The 25,924-nt window shown below is 38.8% G+C and overlaps 1 protein-coding gene across 1 annotated transcript; it reads right to left on the bottom strand.

Annotated features, from left to right (window-relative positions):
• Nucleotides 1–7,097: 7,097 nt before the first annotated feature.
• DSEL (dermatan sulfate epimerase like) lies at nucleotides 7,098–21,272 on the bottom strand. Its single transcript, XM_003264325.2, has 2 exons — nucleotides 20,671–21,272; nucleotides 7,098–19,814 (listed from the first exon to the last, which is right to left on the bottom strand). The coding sequence occupies exon 2, from the start codon at nucleotides 18,959–18,961 to the stop codon at nucleotides 15,293–15,295; it is 3,669 nt and encodes a 1,222-aa protein (XP_003264373.1). The 5' UTR covers nucleotides 18,962–19,814; nucleotides 20,671–21,272; the 3' UTR covers nucleotides 7,098–15,292.
• Between the last annotated feature and the right edge of the window lie 4,652 nt (nucleotides 21,273–25,924).

The raw sequence follows: 25,924 nt of genomic DNA, 5'->3' as shown, positions 1-25,924 counted from the left end.
AATATATTAATAGTTAAAAGAGGTATAGACAGAAAGTACATACTAATTATAAATAAATCCATGCATATCAATAATCACATGGATATAAACACTCCAATAAAAGACAATGATTGTTAGAATGTCAGTAAAATCCAGCTATCTTCTATATACAGTATGTATATTAAAAACATCAGGCCACAAAATGTTTGGTAATATCAAAATGAAAAATTACATCTCAAACTAATACTAAACAAAGTTCCAACATACTGAAGATAAAATGTAATAACAAGAGATAAATAAGATAAATAGTACTATATAAAGTTAAGAATAACTCAACCATGAGTTTCACTGGAAGTAAGAAAACATTTAGAAGGGTTAATGAATAAACTACATATCAAAATGTGTGCAATATAAGCAATATGGTTTAAAAAATAAATTAATAGCCTTAAATTAGTATAGTAAAAAATAATAATAATTTAAAAATGAGAATGAAAAAAAATTACCTCCTGACATTGAGGAGCTGGCTTGTCACCAACAGCCAGGCCCAATATCCTCTTGTTGAACATGAACATTTCACAGAACAAAGCCACTCTGTCACCTCAGTGATCAAGACAAAAACAACACTACTCCATAATCATGTTTGAATACAGAAAAAGTATAAACATTTTCTAAACCACAAAATAGTGCACATTCCTGTCTCCCGGTTAATATAAGCAATGGCTACTTTTTCATCAATTACAGCTTTAGCCTCTCTGTATTCATGTCTCCTTTTAGATAAGATTTATTCAGATACCCAATCATAGAACTACATCCACTTCCTGAGAGTAGCTAATCCAGAGAAAAGCCACACTTCTTAAATCTCTCTCACTAAAAGAAGCAATAAATCCAGCTTATTCCTGGTGGGTTTTGGCAGGACACTGACAAAAAAAAAAAAAAAAATGGATCATATGTCTAATTAAAGAAGATACAAAATACAACATCGAAAGCAAATTAGAAAAAATAAAATAGAATGAAAGAAATAGGTAAAATCAGAAGCCAAAGTTAATGCAACAGCAAATGTACATAAAATAGAAGTTAGAAACAAAGTAAAACTAAAAGTTAATCTTCGAAAAGACTTATATTATAAAAGGGAAACTCCAATTAAGTAATAAAAGGAAATAAAGCACACATGCTCAATATTAAGGATAGAAAAAAATATGTAGGGGGTGAATAGAGAGGCAACAGAATATGCATTTTGAGTAAACTTAGGTCAATAAATGTGAAAAAGAAAAGGACACAGACTGGGCAATAGAGTAAGACCTCATCTCTACAAAAATAATTCAAAAAAAAAAAAACAAACAAAAAAACAGGCCAGGCGCGGTGGCTCACGCCTGTAATCCCAGCACTTTGGGAGGCCGAGGTGGGCGGATCACCTGAAGTTGGGAGTTTGAGACTAGCGTGACCAATATGGAGACACCCTGTCTCTACTAAAAATACAAAATTAGCTGGGCATGGTGCTGCATGCCTGTAATCCCAGCTACTCGGGAGGCTGAGGCAGGAGAAGCGCTTGAATCCAGGAGGCGGAGGTTACGGTGAGCCGAGATTGTGCCATTGCACTCCAGCCGGGGCAACAAGAATGAACTAAGTCTCAAAAAAAAAAAAAAAAAAAAAAATTGCCAGGTGCGGTGGTGTGCAGTAGTTCTAGTTATTTGGGAGGTGAGGTGGGAGATTGCTTGTGCCCAGGCGGTCAAGGTCATGCCACACAATGCAGCCTACGTAACAGAATAAGACCAAAAAGACAAATTCTTAAAACTACAACTTGCCAAAATAGACTTACAAAATAACTATATGAGCTAAATAGAATAAGCCTATAAGCACAAAATACAACTTTACACATTGTTAAAAAGCTTCCCACAAAGAAAATACAATGGTCATATGGCTTTACAGATAGGTTCTAATGAATATTCTAGTATTAAATCATTTTGATCTTATGCAAACTCTTCTAAAGAACATAAAAATGAAAGATTTCCAACTTATTTTATGTGACAAGTATCATGTTGACTTCAAAATTAGGCAACTACAATATGAGAAAAGATGATTACAGGCAAATCACAATTACAATTGTTGATGTAAACATCTTAAACTAATTATTAACAAAGAAAATTCAGCAAACTATACAAATATAATGAATCATTCCCAGGCTCATTTTACCATAGCAAACCAAGTTGGATTTAATCTCAGATAAGAAAAGATTTTCACAAAATGCATTACATTAACAGATAAAGGCAAGAAACACATGAGAATCTTCATAAGATGGAGGGAAAACATTCAATAAATTTCATCATGCACTCATGATAAGATGTCACTTATCAAACTAGGAATAGAAGGGAATATCACGTCCTGATAAGGTGAACCTATGAAATATACACAATGTCCATTTGGAAAGTAGTGAAATATTAGAAGCACTCCATTAACTTTATAAATAGCACAATACCCATTACAGGTATTACCATAACTATTCAGTATTTCACAGGGGGTCCTAACAAATGCAGTAAGAATATTAAAAAGTTATAAAATTAGAAAGAAAATATAATTCATAGTAATTACATGTTACCAAACCATATACATAAATATCTCCAAAAAGTTTACAGGCAAATTGTTGAATTAATAAGACGATTTAATAAGGTCCCTGATACACTATGAATACACAAAAATAAACTGTATTTTCTGTATACTAGGAAGAGTTAGAACATATAATTGACAATAAATATAATCCACAGTAATAACAATATATAAAGTGCTCTGACTTAAATCTACCAAAGGACTACCAAGTATTAAATAAGAGGAGATGCATACCATGCCCATGAATAGGGACTAATTCATGTAAAGATGTCAACTCTCCCAAAACTGATACAATGCATTTACAATTAAAACGCATTGTTCTTTGTTTTGAGTAAATGTGCAAACTAATTCCAAAATGCATGTGTAAGAACAAAGGCTTAAGAAAATCCAAGACAACAATGAGAAAGAAAATAAAGACTCATCTTGCCAGATTTCAAGGCTAACAATAAGACTGTAGTAATAAAGACAGTGTGGTATTGTCATTGATGTAATCAAATTTTCCAGTGGAATAGAAGAGAAAGCCCAAAGTAGCCTCCTACAAAATATAGAGACTTAATATTTGGTAGAGACGGCACTGAAGGTTAGCGGGCAAAAAAAAAAAAACAAACAAAAAACACGATTATTCAATCTTTTTAGTTTAGGACAATAGGTTATTCATACAAAAAAAAGTCAGAATAGAGACAACAATTAATATAAAGTAGATTAAATACTTACATATGAAAGACAAAATCTGTGGCAGATGGACTGTAACATGACCCCCAAATTATCCCCATCTCCTGGTACTTATGCCTTTGTGTAGCCCCTTCTCTCTGAGTATGGATGGGACCTCTGATGTGCTTTCAACCATTAGAATGCAGCAACTATGATGGGTGTCACTTTCATAATTTATGCTACATTGTTGGCAGAGTTTCTCTATTGACTGTCTTCCTGGCTTTAATGAAGCAAGCTGCTATACAGAGAGGTCCACATGGAAGCTACTAAAGGTGGACCCTAGGCAACAACCAGAAAAGTATTGAAGCTTTAGATCCAACAATCTACAAGGTACGAAATCCTGCCAACAATCATGTGAGCTTGGAAGCATATGCCTCCCCAGTTGAGTCTCAGATGAGATTGCAGCCCTAGCCAGCAACTTAATTGCTGCTTTGAGAAAGACCCTAAAGCAGAGTACCCAACTAAGTCATGGTTGATTCCTGACCTATAGAAACTGTGGGATAATCAATGCATGTTGTTTCAAGCCACTAGGTTTCTGGTAATATTGTTAGGCAGCAATAAATAATTTTAAAAAATGCTTAGGAGAAAATATAGAACATTTTCAGGGCCAACATCTTGGGAAAAAATTTTAGTAAGATGCAAAAACAGTGCACATAATAAAAGAAAACACTGACATATTTGATTACTTTCAAATTAAGAACACCTGTGTATCTAAAGCTATCACAATGGTCACTATACAAAAATCAAGAAAACATAAGCCAAAAAGTTATTCACAATACATATAATCAAAACAGGATTAGTATTCATAATACATAGTAAACTTCAGTGAGTCAATAAAAACTGAATAGAAAAAGGGGTAAAAGAAATGACTCCAATTTCACTCCAGAAAAGAAACATACATGACAAAAATAAAGGCTATATGTGTGAGTTTGGGTGGGTGTGTGAGTTTGGATGGGTGGGTGGGTATATGTGTACATGTGCACACACACTTGTGTGTATAAGTTCTAAGTCATTACTAGTCAGAGAAATGTAAATGAAAACCATAATGTGACATTCTTTTATCCCACCAGACAGGGAAATATTAAAAATTCTGTAAATGTCAAGTGCAGAAGAAAATCCAGCATAGAAACTCTTCTATATTAGAGTGATAATTTATACAGACAATCTGAAAAATAATTTGGCATTGTCTATAATAGTTGAGGATGTACATATCATATTAATCCAGAACCTTTCAGCTCTAGATATATATGCTAAAAAGGAAGATTGAGTGGGAGGGAAGGTTCTTAGTACAAACAAACCAACAAAAAACTAAATTCCTGCACATGTACATTATGGAACATACTTAGGAATTTTAACAAAAAATTACTTGAATTTGCAAAAATTAGAAATATCCCTAAAATCTACCAAGCAGATAAAATATAAATTAGGTATGGCATGTTCCTACAATAGCATATTCATATAATGAATCACTACCATGGTGAAAGTAAGTGATCTCCACCTACAAACATCACATGTATTAGACAAAATTTTGAGCAAAAAATAAAAGCAAGTTGGATACTAATGGTACAATGTGTTACTGTGATGGTTAGTATTAGGTGTCAACCTGACTAGACTGAGGGATTCCTAGATGGCTGATGAAGCATTGTTCCTGGGTGTGTCTGTGGGGGTGCTGGCAGAGATTGGCATTTGAGGCAGTGGGCTGGGAGAGGAAAACCCACCTTCAATGTGGGGGTGGACACCATCTAATAGGCTGCCAGCAAGGCTAGAACAAAGCAGGCAGAAGAACTGGGATAGACAGGTTGCTTGCTGAGTTGGCTTGCTCTCTTTCTTTCCCTGCTGTGCCACATACTTGGCTTCCTCTCCTCCTGACCTTGGACATCAGACTCCAGGTTCTTTAGCATTTGGACTTGAACCAGCAGCATGTCAGGGGTTCTCGGGCCTTCAGTCTCAGACTGAGTGCTTCACTGTTGGCTTCCCTGGTTTCGAGGCTTTTGGAATTGGACTGAGCAATGCTACCAGCTTCTCTTTACCCAGCTGGCAGATGACCTACTCTGGAACTTCCCCTTGTAATCCTATAAAACAATTCTCCCTAACAACCTTATCTTATTGGTTCTGTCCCTCTGGAGACAGAACCAATACTAATACAGTTAGTATTAAAATAAAATTTACAAACATGCAAAATCATACAGTATGTTGATGAAGATAGTGCCATATATGGTGGAGCTATAAAGAACAAGGAAATGATAAACACAAAATCCAGGACAGAAGTTACCTCTGAGATGGTTGGTGGGAGCAGACAATGTGAAAATGGGAGGTCAGATGGAGGGCTTAACTACTAATATTAACTGCGTATTTCTTACAGTGGTTGGTGTGTACACTCATGTCCACTTTATTACTTTCATATTACATATGTTTCATAACATTTTGTAGAATGTGTGAGTATATGAATTCTAAATCTGAATCCCAGTTCTGGCCACAACAACATATCAATATCATAGGGGAGGGCTTCCAAATTCCCAGCTAGGGTCAATGCATTTTTTCATTGTCAACATATTAGTGCAATATATTTTGCATATCCAAATACCTACAGTTCAACAGAGAGGGGCAATAAAGCTCGTATATAAAAGAATCAACACAATAGTGGGATATAACTGCCTAGAGACAACTAATGCAAGGATGTGGCAGCAATATCCAATAATAAACAATCACACACAAGGGCTGACTCTCTATTGAGGGTATGTGCCCCACTAGCATAGTACTATGACACTCAGTCCTACTTCAGAGGTGCACACTCTCCCACTCTCCTTACTGAAAGGTTGAGTTTCTGACTGGAGGCTCTGGAATTTGCTCCTTAGTCCCAACGTACAAGCCATGAAAAAGAAAGCATCCAAACCTACAAAGCACCAACCAAAAGATGAGGTACTGTAGAATTTTACTGCTACCCAAAAAATGTGTGAATAGCCTGTGAATTAACAGAAAAGTTCATTCTAGGTACATGTAATAGTTTTATATTGATATAATCCTCTGTTACGTATGGTGTTAAGGCAATATATACATATACATTTACATGTAATCTGAATACACTTCCTCCAACTGGTTTCCATTTATTCTATCATAGTCAGTGGAGTAAATGTAATGTTCTAAAACAAGCTGAGTTTACGTATACTTAAGTGGAAAAAATTGAAATGGAAAAAATACAATAATGTAGACAATCACAAATATATGCCTATCAAATGAAGGTATGAACGCAGTTATGCTTAATGTTATGCAAATGGCACCTGTGGCCAGGCAGGGTGGCTCATGCCTATAATCCCAGCACTTTGGGAGGATGACGGGGCGGATTACCTGAAGTCAGGAGTTCAAGACCAGCCTGGCCAACATGGCAAAACCCCGTCTCTACTAAAAATACAAAAAAATCAGCTCAATGTGGTGGTGGGTGCCTATAATCCCAGCGACTCCAGAGGCTGAGGCGCAAGAATCGCTTGAACCCGGGAGGCGGAGGTTGCAGTGAGCTGATATTGCGCCACTGCACTCTAGCCTGGGTGACAGAACAGGACTCTGTCTCCAAGAAAAAAAAAAAAAAAGCTCTTGTGACATGGAATAAAACTGAACGACAGCATCAAACTTGAATTCAGAAATGTTTATATCTCAATAAATCTCAGAAACAAATATACTTTGGAAAAAGACAAAATGCGGCTCTGGAAATGAAGATATTGAAGGTGAAGTGAAAGGCTGAATAAAATCTGTTTACTGAAATATGAAGCTTAAAAAAGCAGTATTTCTAAATCATATTAATCATTTCTAAATAATATTGTGTAATTTTTATTTTACAAGTTTGTGTAACTCAATTAATACAGTATTAAAATACGTGCCTGATTAGTATAGATATCTACATATCTTAACTATACATGCCCAAATTATTTGAAAATATTTTTAATATTTTCTCACTTAAAAACAGATGCATCACATTTTATATTGGTTTTTCTCTTTGGGCATATACTGTAAGAGAATAAAAGTAAATATACCTCTGCTGCCTCTCTGTCTTTCATAAGTAAGACAAGAATATTGGAGATGGTCACAAAGAGGAAATAATTACTATAATTAATTTACATACTTTTTGAAAATCCTTGCGCCAACTTTGAGGGAGTTTACTGATAGAAAAATGAAGATTTAACATTAAGAAACTTGCATAAGACCTCAGAATTAGTAGATACTGACTAGGGGATTTGTTCTTATTTCTAATTCCAAAGATCATTATTAAATATAAACTTGTTGTGTCTATTACATTTTCAATGGTAATGTCCCCCTTCAAATTAAGGATGGAAATGGGGGAAAGGTAAAAACAAAGCTTGTGAAAAACCCACCAGTACAACCTGCTGCTTGTACAGAGAAAACCTTATGCCTCTTAAGGTAACAAAATTTTAAGTTTGTGTGTGTGTATACAAGCATGTATCTTTTTATTCATGTGTTCAACAATAGGATATTTTAGTTTTATAATTACTGTTAGGAAAAAGTCAAAATAACAACTGGATATGTGTACATTTCAGTTTACTTCGGTAAATCTAGAGAGATAATCAGAAGTTAGTTGGTGTACATAAGCCAACTGTAAGCATGTTGTGCTCCAGTTAGCATTGAATTAGCCAGGGTGCTCAGATTAATGTTTAAAAATAACAGTAAAAACCTTCTGTTTTGTTTATGTGGGGTTAACTTTTATTAGCTATATCCTTTGTATGAACTTATATTTTAATGTGTGTCCCCTCAAAGCAATTTCATCATTTCTTGGTTGTACTGTGTTTTTATACATATAAATCTCCCTTCAATGTTAAGTGAAATATTGCATTAAAGCATCACATTAAAATGGTCCACAAAGTTAAAATAACCATATTTTAAAGTTGCAAGCAATGTAAACAAATCCAGAGAAAAAGTAATCTTTTGGAACAGAGTGAAGGAATGAACATATCATTAAAACAAACAAACAAAAAACAAACAACAAACAAAAATCAATAAAACTTGGCATTAATATTTCAGTATAGTACAAGGGTTTGGAACATTATTTGCATCATGCAATGAACAAGGTAAAAATAAACTTATTGTTCATTGAGGGGTGTCAGATTTTAATGCAAGGATTGAAAAGTTTATGTTTCTCATTTAGCAAATGAGAAAAGTGACAGTAATAGGAGCCAAATTGACTTCCAAAAAGAGAAACAAGGAGCATTAAAGATGTTGCATGACCATGAATATTTCCCTCTTTAAACCATAAAGAATAATGTATGTATCCTGAGGTCAGACATAGAGCAAAACACAATATATGAGAGGACACTGGCTTATCTAGGACATTTGAAAACCTCAGACATTAGGTGAAATTCAACACCAGTGTTAATACAGTTGAAAGAAAAATTACATTCAAGAGTCAGCAATACAGAAATCGTTTAAAGAAATAGTGTAATAGAAAGAGCAATTGCCATGTACTGTGAAACAGTATCGGCTTAGATTATAATTTATCTTTCTGTTCTACCAAGTATCATCTTCCCTAATATTTCAGTCTTTTAAATAGTTGATACAATAATTAACACACCATTGTTATTGGAATGATTCTCCTTGAGTACTTTATTTTCTGTGTTCAGATTTAGGGTTTCTCCTTTCTTCCCATTTCACTCCTTTCCTCCCTCCTTTGTTTCCTTTCTTCTGTCATTATTTAGAAGGCAGGGAAAAGAGCAACATATTGTTGTTTTTTCCCTAAAACAAACTCTATTTGAATATATTTGATCAACTGTTAGTCACAGAATTCACAGCATTCGCTTCTACTTGGTGTAGGCTCCTTTATGCTGGGAAATTTGTGAAAAGTGGAAAAAGAATGTTTCTTTTTAGTTCCCTCTAAACTGTCAGCTTCATGGAGGTAAGGTCCACGTATACTTGATTCACCATTGCATTCCCAGGATTGAGAGCTGTGCCTGGCACTTTGGATCTGGAGGTTCTTAGGGAGGGGGAGAGAAGGAAAAGAAAAGCCTGATGGAGCCTGAATCAAATACACTGAGTTGTCCATCTTACTGCCATTACCAACAATGGTCTACACACAGGCCAGTCAGACCACACTCAGGCCTTTTTTTTCTTTTTTCTCTCTCTCTCTTTCCAGGGCATTCCTTGATATTCAAATTACAGACCAAACTTGGGGTCGTTGAGTGAGTGGGAATTGTGAGAGTTGAGTTTCAATGGTTTTATTCTATTTGCACTTATGGATAACCCAGAATCTCTCTTAGAAGATTGATGGGACGTGCTGTGAGAAGTATATACTCAAAACCTAGTGGTGATCTCTACTCAAATTTACCTATCATAATTCTCCCTAGTTAATTGATATGTTAGAATGTTAGGGAACCTTACCTCTGGAAGTAGTTATACTCCCTTCTATTAAAAAGAAAAAAAAAGCACTTCAATGTGCTAACCCTGTGCATCACTTCAGTGACATATACCTCAAGTAACCTGCAAGAAGTTTCTTCTTTTTCCTCATAACCATGCTGTCTCAGAAATAAATAAGCCATGTCTACTATAGAACAGGTACCACTTCTTGGGGCTTCTCCTTGGGTGGTAATCACTACCTTGCATGCCCCTCCTCTTGCTCTTTATCTTCCTGATGAATTCCTAAGAGTTTCAAAGTCTCTAGAGAGACTGCCAATTCCTCACTGAGCAGATTCATAGTCAATTGATTTTTATGTTCTTCCTTTATGCTAATCAGTACCTTGACAGTAGATACATTGATTGTTCCTTTTATTCAAAAGTATCTGTTCATTCAAAAGTAACAAAAGTGTGGTGAATAGGCAAATTAACAATGAATTATAAATCCATTCAAAATTCCTTCAAAAAACTTTAGAACATGTGCCTAAATCTTGGTCAAGCCACTTATCAGCTGATTTACTTTGGACAAATCACTGGACATGAGTTTCAAACATATATGTAAAATAACTACTTGAGAGAGTTGTTGTGAGGATTGTAATGATAACAAAAACCTTACGATTCAATGTGCAGCACATATTAAGTGATTAATTCATGATAGATCCTTATCCAAAGTAAACCAATTATTGACAATTCAGTCAACATTTAAACAGGCAGTAAACAGCCCACATATTAATTGTCTTGATAGCTTAGAATGTTAGGGAACCTTACTTCTGGAAGCAGTGTTAAATCCCTTCTATTAAAAAAAAAAAAAAGCATCTTCAATGTGCTAACCTTGTGCATCACTTTAGTGATGTATACCTCAAGTAACTTGCAAAAAGTTTCTTCTTTTAGTGATATCATGCCTAAAGATCTTACCAGTAGCAGGAGGGGCAGATGTAGAATACGTTTGATACAGGTACATCCTTGCCATTTAGAAAGTTGCAGTCAGGACCTGGAATTAAGTTAGGGGAACAGAGACACGAGAGTCGGGGGTTGGGGGAGGTGAAGAAGGACCAAGTTCAGTTGCTAAAATTGTGGGTTTGGGTATCGGTATTCAACTTGTCTTGCATTTTCCAACTGCTGGTTCCTCAGCTCCATACAAAATCTTAAGAGCATTACTCAAAGACCTAGGGAAAAGGGGTATGATAAAATTATCCCAATCATAGACAAGTTGCTTTTAGCTTTTTATTTTTGTATTAACAGGAGTCTTATTATACACAGGTCTGATAAAACTGGTTTATGATCTTCAGTCTGTTTCCAGTGCTGCATAACTGGATAATGTATGAAGGAAAAACGACGATGAACAAAAAAACTAATTGCTTGGAAGACTTAGCTGAATCTATCCATGAAAACAATCAATTAAACATGTATGTGTTACTTGGACTAAATATAAATAACCCAAACAAATGGTAGCTCAAACAGCTCAAGTGTTTCAGAGAATGTTATAATCTATTGTTTAAAGTGTCTATTGTACTCTATGCAAAAATCCAAAGTCATTTGGGTCTTTAAAAATGATATGGATAATTTTTCTTCTGAAATGAAGTGAAATCATGATTAATCAGACATATTAGACAATTTGGTCAACACTTAAATAAGCAGCTAATAGCCCACATGTTAACTGTCTTGATATCTTAGAATGTCAGGTACCCTTGCCAGGTGGGTGGCTCATGCCTGTAATCCCAGCATTTGGGGAGGCCCAGGCGGGCAGATCACGAGGTCAGGAGATCGAGACCAGCCTGACCAGTGTGGTGAAACGCTGTCACTACTAAAAATGCAAAAATAAGCCAAACATGGTGGTGTGCACCTGTAATCCCAGCTATTCAGGAGGCTGACGTAGGAGAATCGCTTGAACCCGGGAGGCGGAGGTTGCGGTGAGCCGAGATCGCACCACTGCACTCCAGCTTGGGCGACAGAGTGAGACTCCGTCTCAAAAAAAAAAAAAAAAAAAGGATGTTAGGTATCCTTACCTTTGGAAGTGATGTTATATTGCCTTGTATTTATGTTTTTTCCTAAATTAATAAATGAAAACTTTTCTATTTCTGATCAAAGTTAATCAAGCCAAACAAAGCAATTCAAAAATTATCATTAATATGTACTCACTTATAATTGTGATATACTTCATATATCAAGAATGCCAAAGAGATTTGGTGACGTACAGAAATCATTGCTGAACAATTATGCCAACCAAAAGTAAGTGGTGGAGGAGGTTCTTCTTTGAATATATTTGCAGAGGGCAATGTAGCAAGACCTGGGAATTTTGATACAAGGAAGGATTGTCCCATTCTTGTCAGGCATTTATTAGTTATTCTCTATGTAAAAGGACAATCAAATGTCTAATATTTTGGTGCCTACACCTAAACGTACATATTCTTGTGTCATCTCTTTGTTAAAGTTTACATTTTAAATTAAATTCTACAAATTAAATGTATGCAGATTCAGCTTCTTTCTCCTGAGCAGATTTTCCTATTTCCTCTGAATTTTCATTAGAGTAAATTAAACTCTGAATATGGCCTTTTCATTTCATCCTAAGTAAATCTATGTTGTTTGAAAATTTAAAAAGCCAATTATCATTATATTTGTTACTTCACTTTTGTCAGCAAAATAAGTCCTTTCAAAATTTTAAAATTTCAATCCTATTACTGTAATAAAAGCAATTATCTCAATTAGGCCTATGTTTGGGGAAGTTAATGTAGAAAAAGACGGATTTTACAGATTAGAAATTTTGTAAGTGTTTCTTTCAGAAGTATCAGATAGTGGTAATCCCTCTTTTAATTATTTTAAAGATAAGAACAAAAATAAGAGTAGAAGCTACTTAAAATTTTCCTAGATCACCGTAAGGGTGCAGGACCTGGGAATGTGCTGGGAGAGTCAATCCCCTTAGGACTTCAGTTTCTATGGCAGGGGTCTCAGGCACCATCACATGCATACATATCCAATGGATGTGTCACCCGCTTACCCATACATAACATTCCTTACAGAACAATCTGTGAGTAGACGCTTTCTCCAGCAAACTTTCTATTTTAGAATTAACTAAATAGTAGGGTTCATGTCTAAAATTTTCCCTTGGGGTGGGAGTAGGTGAGTACAGAAACAAGTAAATACAACTCTGCATTGCCATGTGGGGGTAAAAGCTGGGATACATTGTAAAGATCATTTTGGTAAGCCTGTACCTTCCTTTTGCTATCAATGATATGTTCCCATATTCATTCTCAATGTAACTCATTTTCTTTTTCATTTTCTATAACTCTTCTTCCCCTATTACTCCACATACTCCATCTGGCCTTCTCCTGCCAACAGGTACATTTCTTTTTCTTTCTTTTCTTTTTTTTTTTTTTTTTTTGAGGTGGAGTCTCGCTCTGTCACCCAGGCTGGAGCGCAGTGGCGCATCTTGTCACTGCAAGCTCCGCCTCCCGGGTTCATGCCATTCTCCTGTCTCAGCCTCCCACGTAGCTGGGACTACAGGCGCCCGCCACCACGGCCGGCTAATTTTTTTGTATTTTTTTTTAGTAAAGATGGGGTTTCACCGTGTTAGCCAGGATGGTCTTGATCTGACCTCGTGATCCACCCGCCTCGGCCTCCCAAAGTGCTGGGATTACAGGCATGAGCCACAGCGCCCGGCTGCCAACAGGTACATTTTTGTATTGTCTGTACAATGTTAAAATAAAGGGAACAGTAGTTTCTGCTTTCTTGTTTGCTACCTGCACACAATTGTAACTCCTACCTTGATCAGATCTAATACTACTGACAATCCAGACTTTTTATATGTGATCTGATTCACGATCACATATCCTAGGAATTGAAAGTAAACATTGGGATTCTGCCCAATAATGGAAATAGTGTTATCACCCATATAGCATGCAATATTCATGTAGATATCATCCAAGTAGCATTTTATATGTTTGCTGGTAACTCTGAGATAGAATGAATAATCTTGCTTGAGAATACTAGTGTAGATTCAGGTCTTCAGTGCCCTCTCAACCTACATTCACATGAATTTCATTCATTTTGACATTACAGAGGGACGATCATGAGAGATATGGGAAGGAATATGTGGGGGAGGGGGAGCAGTCTCCACTCACACTATAATGGAAGAAAAATGACAGCCAAGTTAGGTTTAGCTGGAATGTAACATATTCACAGCTTTATCACTCTGGAGGCACATTTTGACATAATAACAAACTACTGAGAAAGAACCACTTTTATCTAGGTCAGAATGACAGACTCCCAAGTGTTAAGAGAGCTTGGGGGAACTACGGTTTGAAACATCAGGAAGAACACTGCAATCTGTACAGAGATTTTCATCAAGCTCGACACTGCCTTATGTTTTCATCCAATACATTGTAATTACTCCACTGGCTTATAATGGCATAGCATTTTGATTTCAGAGCCTACCAAAATAAAATAAACCACACTTTATGACGACTACATTTATAATAAGATGCAGATGGTAAAGGAAACAGATGCCTCTGACATCATCTCCCATTTGATTTCAACTTTTGCAGACACTGGCAGTCTGTAAACTCATTCAAAGGGATGCAAGATAAGTCAGGCAGTTTTCCAATTCTGTTTCCAGTTTAAAAAGACACTGCAGTGGCACCACTTTGAGTCACAGAGTGTTAATTCCAGAAAAATAAATTTGATTCTAAGTCTGTGTCAGTCTTTAATGCAAAATTAATCATCTGGGGGGAAAATGCCCCACAATACTGAGAGTTTAGCAATTAGTAACTACTGATTGTTTTGCTTGACAGTGACAGAAAGGATAGGATGGGAGTGATGTGATGGCGAACAGCTGTAGCTTCAGGGAGGATCAAAAGTGAAAGGAGAGTTTTAAACAGACAATCATGTCTAAAATAATCTACCAGCCCTTGCCACCCAGATTGTTCAAAGACTTATTCCTTATATTTCTAAGTAAAAAACTTTAAGGAGGCTTTTAAAGTCAGTTTCTGACCTCAAAATAACATATTCATTCTGTATTTCCATCTGTATTTCCCAGAAGAAATCCTATAGTTCTGATAGGAGCTTTCACCATTTCCTCAGTGAGATCACTGAACTTTATACACAGTAAAAAAAATTCTTCTTTTCCTTTGTGCAAGATAAGTGTGTCAGAAGACCTTTTCAAAAGGATAAGGAACTTTTGTAGTCCATCTTGAAAGCAAGAGATGCGTGGGTAAAGCAGCAATTGCAAGGCCTTTAGCAGTGTTTGAGGTCTCTAGATAGATTAGCACAGTTACAGATGAAGGGGAGTTAGACAAAAACCTTTAAAATTTTCCCATCTCCCTGACCCCCATGATATAACTTCATCTACCACTCTGTAGCAGAAACTTTTTAGCAGACGAAATTTTCAGAAACAAAGGCAAGGGAGGTGATGACATAAAAATAAATCCTGCTAGGCCAAATATGGTGCCATTTTTTAAAACAATCTCTCTGTGCAAATAACACTGAACACACATACACGAGCGCACACGCACACGCACACACACACACACACAAGAATAAACAAACTCTTCTGATTCATATCCACAAAGTGGGTTGGGAAGTATTATTAGTGCAAATTTCTGCTGACCTGCAGCATTTAGTCCATAAACTTTGGATATCCTAGGCGATCCATCAGAGTCCAGCAGATGTTTTCAATTAGTTTAATTTCATCTCTAGGCAAGTTCTGTTTCCAAACATTAGTATTAGTTGGTGATATTTCCCCTTCATAGGGAAGGTAGAAAAGGTTTGTAGAGGTGGCAAACAATATTTGGTTTAAACTAGCAGGAGACAAAGGAATTCCAAGAAAGGCAAAAATCCTTTCAGTAGTTTTCTGAGGGAAATGCACAATATCTTCAAACTTGACCAGCTGGTAGCTAGTAGGCAGCAAATCTGTATTTATTCTCAAGGCTGCTGCTGTATTTGCTAGCCACAAGTGAGACAACAGGGACACTGCATTTGATTTGGATTTTGATAATTCTTTCCTCAATGGTTCATACTCAAAAGCATAACCCGAATTTAAGTTACATTTGCCTTTACCTCTCTCTATTTTAAACAATTTTGCTAAATGCTCTGGTACATTCTTCAAAGAATAAAGACTTGGTTTACTATTGTACAACATTGAATAAATCCATGCCCGAGGGTCTCTTACTATATACAATGCCCTCATGGAAGCTCCTAAAACTTCCTGAAAAAAATGAAGCTTTAATGTCCAGCTTCCACTGCTTAAACTGAGCACAGGACGTGCACTTGGGTAGTAAACCAGGTGTCTCCTCAAAGCCCTAATATATTCAGCATCTCTATCAAAGGCGCCTTTCATTTGACTTCTTTGTTCTGGCAAAGACTCTCTCCTTTTAAATTTTCTTTTTTTGTCCTTATTCATTGCAAAATATTGGGCCAGTTTACCCCTATTGGGTTCATGCAGATGGATGTTTTGCAAATGTAATTTTGTGTCCTGGACTAAAGACTGTAACCAGCCTCGGAGTAAACGAAAATGCCCACTGCGGATATCTGACACCTTCCATTCACAAGCATCTACAAATGAGTCGATTTCCAACTCAGTTTCAGGAATATCAATGTAGGCCGTAGGAACCCTGATGTAGAGAAAATCACTACTGTTGAAAAAAAGTTGTTTGAGAATTTCAGCTCCTGAACCAGGAAGTGAGGTAATGACAACATCAGGAAGATCCATGTGGTGCCCTTCAGAAGACAAAGACTTCTTGCTTCCCTCAGCCTCTGTCCTTGTCCATTTTGCACAAATGGGCTGACTACAAGTGCTCCACACATCCAAAAGCTCAATAAACCACAAGGCAATAACAAGTATTAATATCCATCGCATTAGTTTTCTAAAAGAAAGGTAAAAACGCCATTGGAAAGTTAAAATCACCAAGCTAATGCACAAAATTAATCCAACTGCTATATTAAATTTAAATCCAAAGGGGAAAATAATCCTATCATGTCTTACAGGCTTTACTATTGCTTGAGTGCCCAAACCAAATCGGGTTATTTGGCCTTGATCAGCCACACTGGCAAAGCCACCGAATCCCAGATAATTGAATCTTGTCTTCAGGTTATGGTAATCAGTTACAATAGAAACAACATGTTCAGTATTATTGACATTGAGAGAAATCTGAAGTCCAGAATTGGAACTATCAATAAATCTGCAGCTGGAGACATTGATATATGGCCCATAAAAGACATATGCAATTCTTGTGATTGTGGATTCCATCTGAAAAGTAACATTAACAAATTGAGTCCATCGTTTTTTAAATTCAGCAGCTTGCTCTGCTTCCTGTATACTGGCCATGGGACTATTGCCATGATGATCAAACCAAAACATTTTGTAGTGTGCATCCCACACATCCATCATGGCACCATTATACCTATTCATAAACTTATATGGGATATATTTAAAATCAATATCCAAATTATGAAAGAAGGCACTGACAGAATTTATTGGGGAATCTTCTTGCCTCTCAATATGATCAACAACTAGCAGAGTTTGGGAATTTAAGAGAAGCAAAGCACGATATACACTTTTCAGTCTCATAGCTGAAGAATAAGCAGACACGGCTTCCCCACTCACAAATATCATTTCCCCATGTTGAGAGGCAGTGATGATTTCCCCAGCTGCATCACCAACCTCCTCGCCAGTCCACTTAAGCCACTGTGCACATTCTCCCAGTTGACCTTCCCAGGGCTTATTACACTGGCTTGAGGGTGATGGAGCAAACACCAATACATTGTTAAGGTGGCTCAACTTGGGTCCATAGAGAGCTTCAGAAACAAATACTTGTCCATTGGGGGCAAAAGTAAATGAGTTCTGATCTGGATGCTCATGTCCTGGGTTAAAACTTCTCCACCCATCAATCCAGGAATATGGCTGAAAATGAACTATGTCATACACAGCTCGTCCCCCCAGCTTCCCAGATTTAAAAGACACAAAGGTATTGGTCTGTGTGTTTGGCAACCCAGCCCCATAAGTAACCACACCCCAGTTAGGGAATGTGTGTATTTTTGCAGTACCATAATCAGCAGGCGGCTGTGGTGTGAGCTGGGGATCATACCAGATGTATTCAGTGTGAAGAGTACTCCACCTTTGGGCAGTTGAAGGAACCATCGGTCCATCTTTAGGTCGGTGCTTTCTAATTTGCTGAGCTAACCAATTTCCAGCCCCATTCTTTAAGATGAACTTATCTAAGAAAACTAGCTGGCTCTCTGGACCATAAAACCAATTATAATTGGAATCTGCTATACCCACAGTTCTTTGGAAGCCAGGTAAAAGGGTGGCATAATAGAACCAAAAGTGCATCTTTAACCAGTTATTATCCAAGTTGTTGATATTAAAATGGCGCTGGGCCAGAAAAACGTACTGTGTGATGGATTTAGCTGTGTAGCTTCCATAGGCCACACCTTCATCCAAAGAACCATCAACAATATGATTCAATAGAAACATTGTCTTTTCCATGACATCCACTACAGCCTGTTTCCATATATTTGCTTTAGATCCTTTATCTACTCCAGTCACCAAGGCCCCTGTGAGTAATGCTATCATATTAGTGGCTTGGTGGTTATGGAGAAGCTGTTTGCCCCATGAGCGGACCTTGGAATACTCATACATTTCCTCAGTAATAACCCATATTTTTTCCAGGTATTTTTGTCTTCGATTATTATCTAATAAGTTACATAAAAAGTCAAAGGCAGTGGCAAAACCTGTTAAGGAATGGCCAATTGGAACCTCATCTCCTGGTGCATTCTCAACTAGCCAGTCTTTGTAGCCAACCATCCTGTCCATATATTCCAAGACAAATTCAAAGGCAACTTTGTCTTCTGGGCATAACAAACAGTACAATGCTAAAGGAGGCAGATTGTTACCATAAATTTCATTCCACTTGGCAGCAAAATCAGCGTGCTTTGGTGGAGGTAGGTAGTATGTTGGGTTGGACAGCATAACTGTCACTGCACTTCTGATAGCTCTAAAAAGATGCAAATGGCTTGTGTGAGACTTTTGTCTCATTGCTTGGATTTCTCCAGCATCAAAATATAAACTTGGATGAAGCATACTTTTCTTCAGCTTTTGGTTGGGTCTGAAATCTTGCACTTTCTGTGTTTTAAACTGATCTATATCATCTGTGAAAACTGCCCATTCAGAGTAATTGCTCACAGATTCCTCAAAAGTAGAGAAAGCAAACATCAATAATGCTAAGAATAGTAAATGTCCTGTAAACATTAACGCCATGATCCATGGGGGAGCTCCTCCCTTAGGCATACATGTCAGATATGATGCTCAATGTGTTTCCCATCTGGTTAGTATAAAACATACAGTAAAGGCCTTGATAAGACAAAGACTGTAAATCTGATATGCTGTGAAATCCAGCTGACATTCAGTACATTCTAAGCAAGTGCAGTTGCCAAAAAGAGAAAACTTAAATTGTGTATCTCTGTCCCTGGCAGTTTTGCTTCCAGTAAAACTTCGAAGAACGTTAAAATCTCTAATTTTTCCATAATACACAGGGAAGTGATTCAGTTAAAAAACACTATGAATTTAGCATTTACCTCCTTTACTTAAATCTATTTAACACAAAGAGTTGGAACACACATTGTAAAAAAAGAGAAAAAGCACTCCAAAATTCAAATTAAGAGTCATTTCTAGCACAGAAAACTATCACTGGTGATAAGCTCACCACAGATGTATGATGCATTTGTGTATGTTTGCCCAAAGAAGATGATAAAGTACTGACATTCTTCAAGTGAGTGGACTCAGTTGTCATTCCTCTCAACTTTTTATACTTCTTGTCTTGTGAATACGTTTTTCTTCCATTTATGAGAGAGAAACATCCTCAACAAGTGATCAAAGTCTTAGTTGGTTTTAAAAAATTCAGAATTCTGCCTTCATTTCAAATATTTCTCAGGCTTACTTACTCATCAGCCTATTATGACAAAGAGAAATCATGTTCACATCTTCTTTTATCAGCTTCATGTGCATAACCATAAAAATGGAATCTCTTCAGTCACCTAGATACTTCTCGTCCAATCATGAAGTAACCGCCAACGGGGAAAGAAAATTCCCCTTTCAGCAACAGTGAGGTCTCTCTTCTGTTCTTTTTTCATGACACTCTTTTCTGGGGGTGGGGGACAAAATAAAAATTCTCTGAAGCTTCAGGTATGCTGAGAGTGAATATAAACTGATGACTTAAACATTCTGCAATCACTTGATAGAAATTTTAGAATCACAGTAAAATCTCATATTATCTGCAACCTAAGCTAGGGCAAGTGATTTTTTTCTTATCCATGTAAATGCACTTATTTGGAACCCAATGACAGTCAGCAGAAGACAAGCAACTAATAAATACAAAATATACAAGATAGAACTCTCCCGACAATATCTATAGTTTAACGCCACTAAAGTGGCGTCAGTCACTTAAAAAATGTTTTTATTCAAATACAGTTTACACAAAGATGAATCCTGCTATCCTTGTTATTTCTTGTTCTCAAGGACCAAGGGACAAAAAACTAAAAGTTGAAAAGATCTTTTTTTTTTTTAAATTCCGGGGGAAGGTTTAGCGTTCATGGGATCAGAAGGTATCTTCCTAATGAGAACTACTCGGACCAGTCACTTTTCTCGGCGGGGTAACCGCGAATCGTGACCAGGCGCCAAGCCGAGGGACGGTAGCTCCGCGCTCGGCGCTCACCTGTGGCCGAGTCCCTGTCCTCCGGCGGAGCCGCCAGAGGGAGCTCGGACCCTGGTGTCGGAAAACGCCTCTCCGTACCGGTCCGCGGCTGGAAGAACCTAAGCAAGTTTCAGTCTTGGACAAGTCTCCCCTCTTTCGGAAACATTCAGGCTAGGAGTTTCCTGATCCGCCCCGCCTGTTGCATTTTTCACTGGCGTTCTCCGACCCTGCCGCCCCCATTCTCCGCTCCCCGCTCTGGGGCTGAGGCAGGAGGGCGAGAGACCCCTGAGCCACCAAGTCCGCTTACCTCAGGCAGATCCCGACGGGGGCTCAGCGCCGCACTGGGCCCCAAGGGAGGCGGAGGTGGAGAGTTCCAGAAAACTGTTCTGCACGGAGGGCCGGGCTCCCGCGGGGCCTCCGCAAGACCCCCGCGTCGTTCCCCGCGCTCCGGCAGGCGCTGCCCCAGCTCGGTCTCCTCAGCCGCCCTCGGTCCCCGCGCCCCGCACGGCCCGGGCACGCCCGCCCTCAGGAAACGCCGGACGCTCGTGGGGGCAACCGCGGACCGCAGGACAGAGACCCGCGGGCGGCGGGTTCTCTCGGTGGCGCCGTATCCAGAGCAGCGCCCGCGTCCCCAGGCGGTGATGTCGCCGCGGCCGAGGATCCTCTGTGCCAGCTCCGGCCGCGCAGCCCGGGGAGGGTGAGAGACGGCGACGCGGGCCGGTAAGCGGAGGCGGGGCGGAGACAGGACGGGGCGGGGTTGAAGGCGGGGCCTCAGGGAAGGCGAGAGACAGCAACGCTGGCTGGCGGACGGGGGGCGGGACGGAGACAGGACGGGGCGGGGTCAGAGGCGGGGCTTCGGGGAGGACGGGAGGAGCCGTGAGCAAGCCGGCGGCTGGCGGGGCGGGGCGGGGCGGGGAGGGGCGGGGCCGACACCAGGTGAGGCGGGGCCAAGCGCCCCGGGTTTCTAAGCGGAGGAAGCTCTGGGCGTTTGTGTTCTGGGATTGCAGCGGTGGCCGCGCGCTCCCGGAGGAGTCGAGCTGGAGGAGGGGACAATTTGGGAGTGCGAGAGTCTAAAGACGCTGCCAGGCTGGCGTTAAAACCTTTTGGTTATGGGAACAGGACAACTATATAATAGAGCCATAGTGGGGGCTGTGGGATTGACTCAAATGATGGGAGGAGCTGGAGTGGGAGGGGATAAGCCCTGGAACGACAGAAATCATCCTTTTGGAAAGAGCAAAGGCTGGGGAAGGAGGGAATGAGCACTCCCTTGGAACTGAGAGGCAGCCTAGCTGAGCTTGCTGTCCTTTGGAAAAGCAAAACCAAAATACCCAGATTAATATAGGAGAACAACTTCTGTAGCCCAGATGCTAACAAAGATCAAGGGAAAACAGAAAAGACTAATCAGCTTTACTGATGGAAAACAATTTCTCAGGCAGTATAAATAGGGGAAGCATGAGACAAACAAGTAGAAGGAGCCTCTTATTTAAAAATGGGACCTGGTATTCGGTAAAGACCTACATGCAGACAGGAGAAGGCAGTGTGCCCCGGTTACTACGACATGTAAGTGCAGTGCCAGGGCGTGGAAATCCTAGAGCAGGACTCCTGTTGCACTCCACATATGGAGCTTCTCACAGATAGCTGAGATGACACTTTGGCATAAACCAACCCGAGCTCTGACCTCAAATGTAAAAGATAATAGCTTAGTAGTAGTAAAAATACAGGGAAATATCAAGCTTCACAAATGAACAATTCCATTCCCAGTTGGGGATTAGTAACACATTCAGTCTCTTCATTTCCCATACTATTTTGGTAATATTTAAGAAGATATATTTTAACATTTTAAAACTAAATGTCTTGCTTAGATCATTTACTGGTGAAAATCAAACAGTAGACGACTGCTAGCAGACTACATTTCAAATCATTTAACTTTGAGGTGAAATGTGGCCTCTAACTCCTCATCACTCCTCTATTTTGGCCCCTTAGTAACCCTAGCCCAGTCCAAATGGCCACACTTGCTTTTCTCGGGTGCTTCAGTAACTATGCTTATTCCATTCTTTCCCTCACAGTGTCCTTTACCCAACCACCCCACTTACTAGTTAAAATTTTTCTGACTGTTGAAATTATCTGATCATCCTGGTCTCAACTCAGATGCTTACATTCTTCTGTAAATAACTCCAAAGTTTCCCTAGCCAGAATGTATTACTCCAGAACTATATCATTTGTAGCTATATTCGGCCGTTTAGGTTGTTTATTTTCTGCTTTCTGTTTCAACTGGTTGACTCCTGTACTGTATTCAAAACTCCTTCAAGTCATGAGTAGCACTCAAGTCCCCTTTGTAAGTACTATATCTGCTTTTGAAATGAGTTGAACCTTGAACAATCGGGCTGATACTGAGCCTCGTCTCCTCCACTGAGGTTCATTCCCAAACAAGGATCCTCTTCTGACACAACTTCCTGTAAAATCTGGATTGTGCCTCTACATGGCCCCTGATAGACGAAGAAGACCCATGGCCTCCAACCTCATTTATGAGAGAGTAGAGTTGGGGGAAAGGGGGAGCTGACTCCAGAGATTCTTATCTATTTGCAGAGGGGAGCCTAGAATTTAGGGTTAGTAAACACAGCTACTAGATGTACAGAACATTTCTCAGAACAAAGTGTGTGGGCAGGGTTATTTCTATGGATTCAAAGTGTCTCATGATGCGAGGGCAAGGTGAGTCAGAGAGAATTAATGCGCGAACATCTGCCAGGCAAATATTCTTCCAATATTGTTTTCAGATTTTGAAATATCAATATGATCATTTTCACTTTAGAGAAGAATGAATTCAGGTACCGACATTGTGGCCTTTCAGCTCTGCCCCATGCATCTGTACTGAAGCAGTGGGGATGCAGCTAGCCTCCCAGCATTCTCAGATGGGCTTTCAGACTAATTCATTTTGAACAGACATCTTTTCATAGTGGTAAAATGTGAATGCATTAAAATAAAACAAGAGCCACAACTGAACAATTCAAATCATTGGCAGAAAGGGTGGTAGGTAAATGGCACTATTAAAAATGAAGAGAGTCTTGTTTCCTGTGAACTAAAAATGGATAGCTCCAATTATTGCTCCTTCCACACATGAAGATGGTACAAAGTTAGTTAATTATAAATAATGCATCCGACCATAGAAGGGATGAGCTATATGCTATGTTATTGTACATTAAAAACCTTTATTAGTGTGGCAAGAGACACATGTACCAACAGCTGCTAAATTCAGAATTCTGGAGCAGTATCTTATTTTAATGTAAGTGAAGAACGGTGCAGTCTATTGCTCTGGGGATTTCTGTATATATAAAAGGATCTTAAATCTACATGAGATTTTACTCCGTGATTTCAAAGTACTCATGAAAATCTGTTTTCTTTATTTGCCTATCTTTCAACCTACCCACAACCACCTATCTTACAACAGAAACAATGCTTTCTAGAATAGATTCTCTAGAACAGAATCCTTTCTCGCACTCCTTTCCTTCCTTTCTTCCTTCCTTTCTCTCTCTCTCTCTCTTTTATTTTTCTTTTAAAATTTTATTTCTCAACATCTATCCCAGAGCCTGGCACTTTTAAAAAAATGTTTGGTGAATGTTTAACACGAATTATCGCCCCCATTTTATGATAGAAGAGAAAAAGTCATAAAGGTCTAAAGTGGGTTACTACATTCTAAGCAGAGTCACACACTCTTTCTCCTGACTGTGCTGAGAAGCCTCTTACCACACAACCCATAATTGGAGCTATGCCTTGAGGTGACTTAATTCAAGTGAAACATGAGACTGGAAAGTCATACAACATTTTCAAGCGAATTTCTGCATTAATTGTGTATGTTAAGATAGGCAAATTCAAGCTCTGAGCCTGAGAACGATAAAGTACAAGCCATAAAACAAGCCTAGACACTACATAAAGTCCCTGATCTAAAATCACATTTGTCCATGATCTGTTATTCTGGTGGTTTTTAAATAAATGGGGCCAAGACATTCAAGAACTAGTTGCTGTGCATTCAGCAACTTATATGCACAGGTCTCCAATACCTGGGCTTTCACGCAGCATAGCCATTTGAATATGGAGATGGCTTTGTTATTCTTCTCATAGCATAACCTGTCTTTGCTACAGCTTTGGCCATGAAAGCTCAGATGCAGATTTCTCGAACCACTTACCAGGGCCAGATGTATATTATATTGATCCACTAGCAATATTAGAACTAGTGTCTGCCCCAGAGGTTAGGGATATAGCATCTGTGACTGTTTAGAAACAGACACCAAACTTAAGCTGCAAATTTTATTGCCCAATTTGCCAGCAGTAATAGGCCACACCAATAATAAAGACAAAACCACAAATTTAAAGCAGGCGGTAGAGTCTGGAAATACTCTTTTTTTTTTTTTTCACAATTGCTTTGAATACAAAACATCTCAAAATGACAGGGATTTTGCCTGCAGAGTTGCTAATGAAGATGTGGCTGAGAGTGTTTCTTGAGTTTGTTTATCCAGCTGCACAAGAGTCAGCATGACAGTAACTAGATTTATTAAAACTTAAAAATAGCAAAGCCAAATTCTGGGGGAAAAAGTTTCCCCATAAGTCTACTAAAGCCTTGAATTCATAAATGAGAAGCTTTATTGCTACCATATTTGCTTACATACAGTTCAGCTTTTGATATGAAAGAAAAATTTAAACAAAGTAAAACTTGCAAAGGGATCGTAAGATGGTTTCTCCAGGGCTCTTCCACCCTCCCTTTCCCCTGGCCTGGTATCCTTACACCAGCGTTTCTCAACAGGACATTTGGCAATGTCTGGAGAAATTTCAATATTGGTCTCGGTTAGTGGGAGGGACTGCTGGAATCTAGTGAATAGAGGTCAGGATGCTACTAAATATCCTGCAATGAACAGGATAACTTCCCCTCTCCTCCTGCCTCACAAAACAAAGAATTATGCAGGCCAGAAAGTCAGTACTGCTGAGAATGAGAAACTCTGACCTATCCCACTGACTCTAAAAATTGATTATGTACAAATTGTTGGTAGTTCAAATCAATTCCTAAATTGTCCCCCTGCCTTGCCAATTACCTATTTGCAGTTTGTTCTAGAGTCAGCCGTTATGGCTAAAACGTATGTGTCCCTCCAAAATCTATATGTTGGAACCAAATTGGTAGTATTAAGAGGTGGAGCCATTTGGGAAGTCCTTTTCTCATGAATGGCATTAGTGCCTTATAAAAGAGGTGCATTTAAAAAAAAGGTGCCCTAGTCTCCTTTTGGCCTTTTGGTCTCAGTCCATGTTGTGCTTCTATAACAGAATACCTGACCCTGGGTAATTTATAATGAATGGAAATTTATTTCCTCGCAGTTTTGGAGGCTGGGATGTCCAAAATCAAGGTGCTGGCAGATTAGGGCCCAGTTTCTCTGCTGCAAAGATGGCACCTGAATGCTGCACCCTCCAGAGATGAAGGACATTATATCTTCACATGGCAGAAAAGGAGGAGAAAGAGAGAACCCACTCCCACCAACCCTTTTTATAGAGCATTAATCCATTCTTCATGAACTAAACAG

The sequence above is a fragment of the Nomascus leucogenys genome, chromosome 4 (genome assembly GCF_006542625.1).
Source record: "Nomascus leucogenys isolate Asia chromosome 4, Asia_NLE_v1, whole genome shotgun sequence".
Lineage (NCBI taxonomy): Eukaryota > Metazoa > Chordata > Mammalia > Primates > Hylobatidae > Nomascus > Nomascus leucogenys.
This window is presented reverse-complemented; position numbering and strand designations above follow the sequence as displayed.

Excerpts from the sequence above, each read along its gene's own strand:
- DSEL (XM_003264325.2), bottom strand. The coding sequence starts at position 18,961 with ATGCCTAAGGGAGGAGCTCCCCCATGGATCATGGCGTTAATGTTTACA.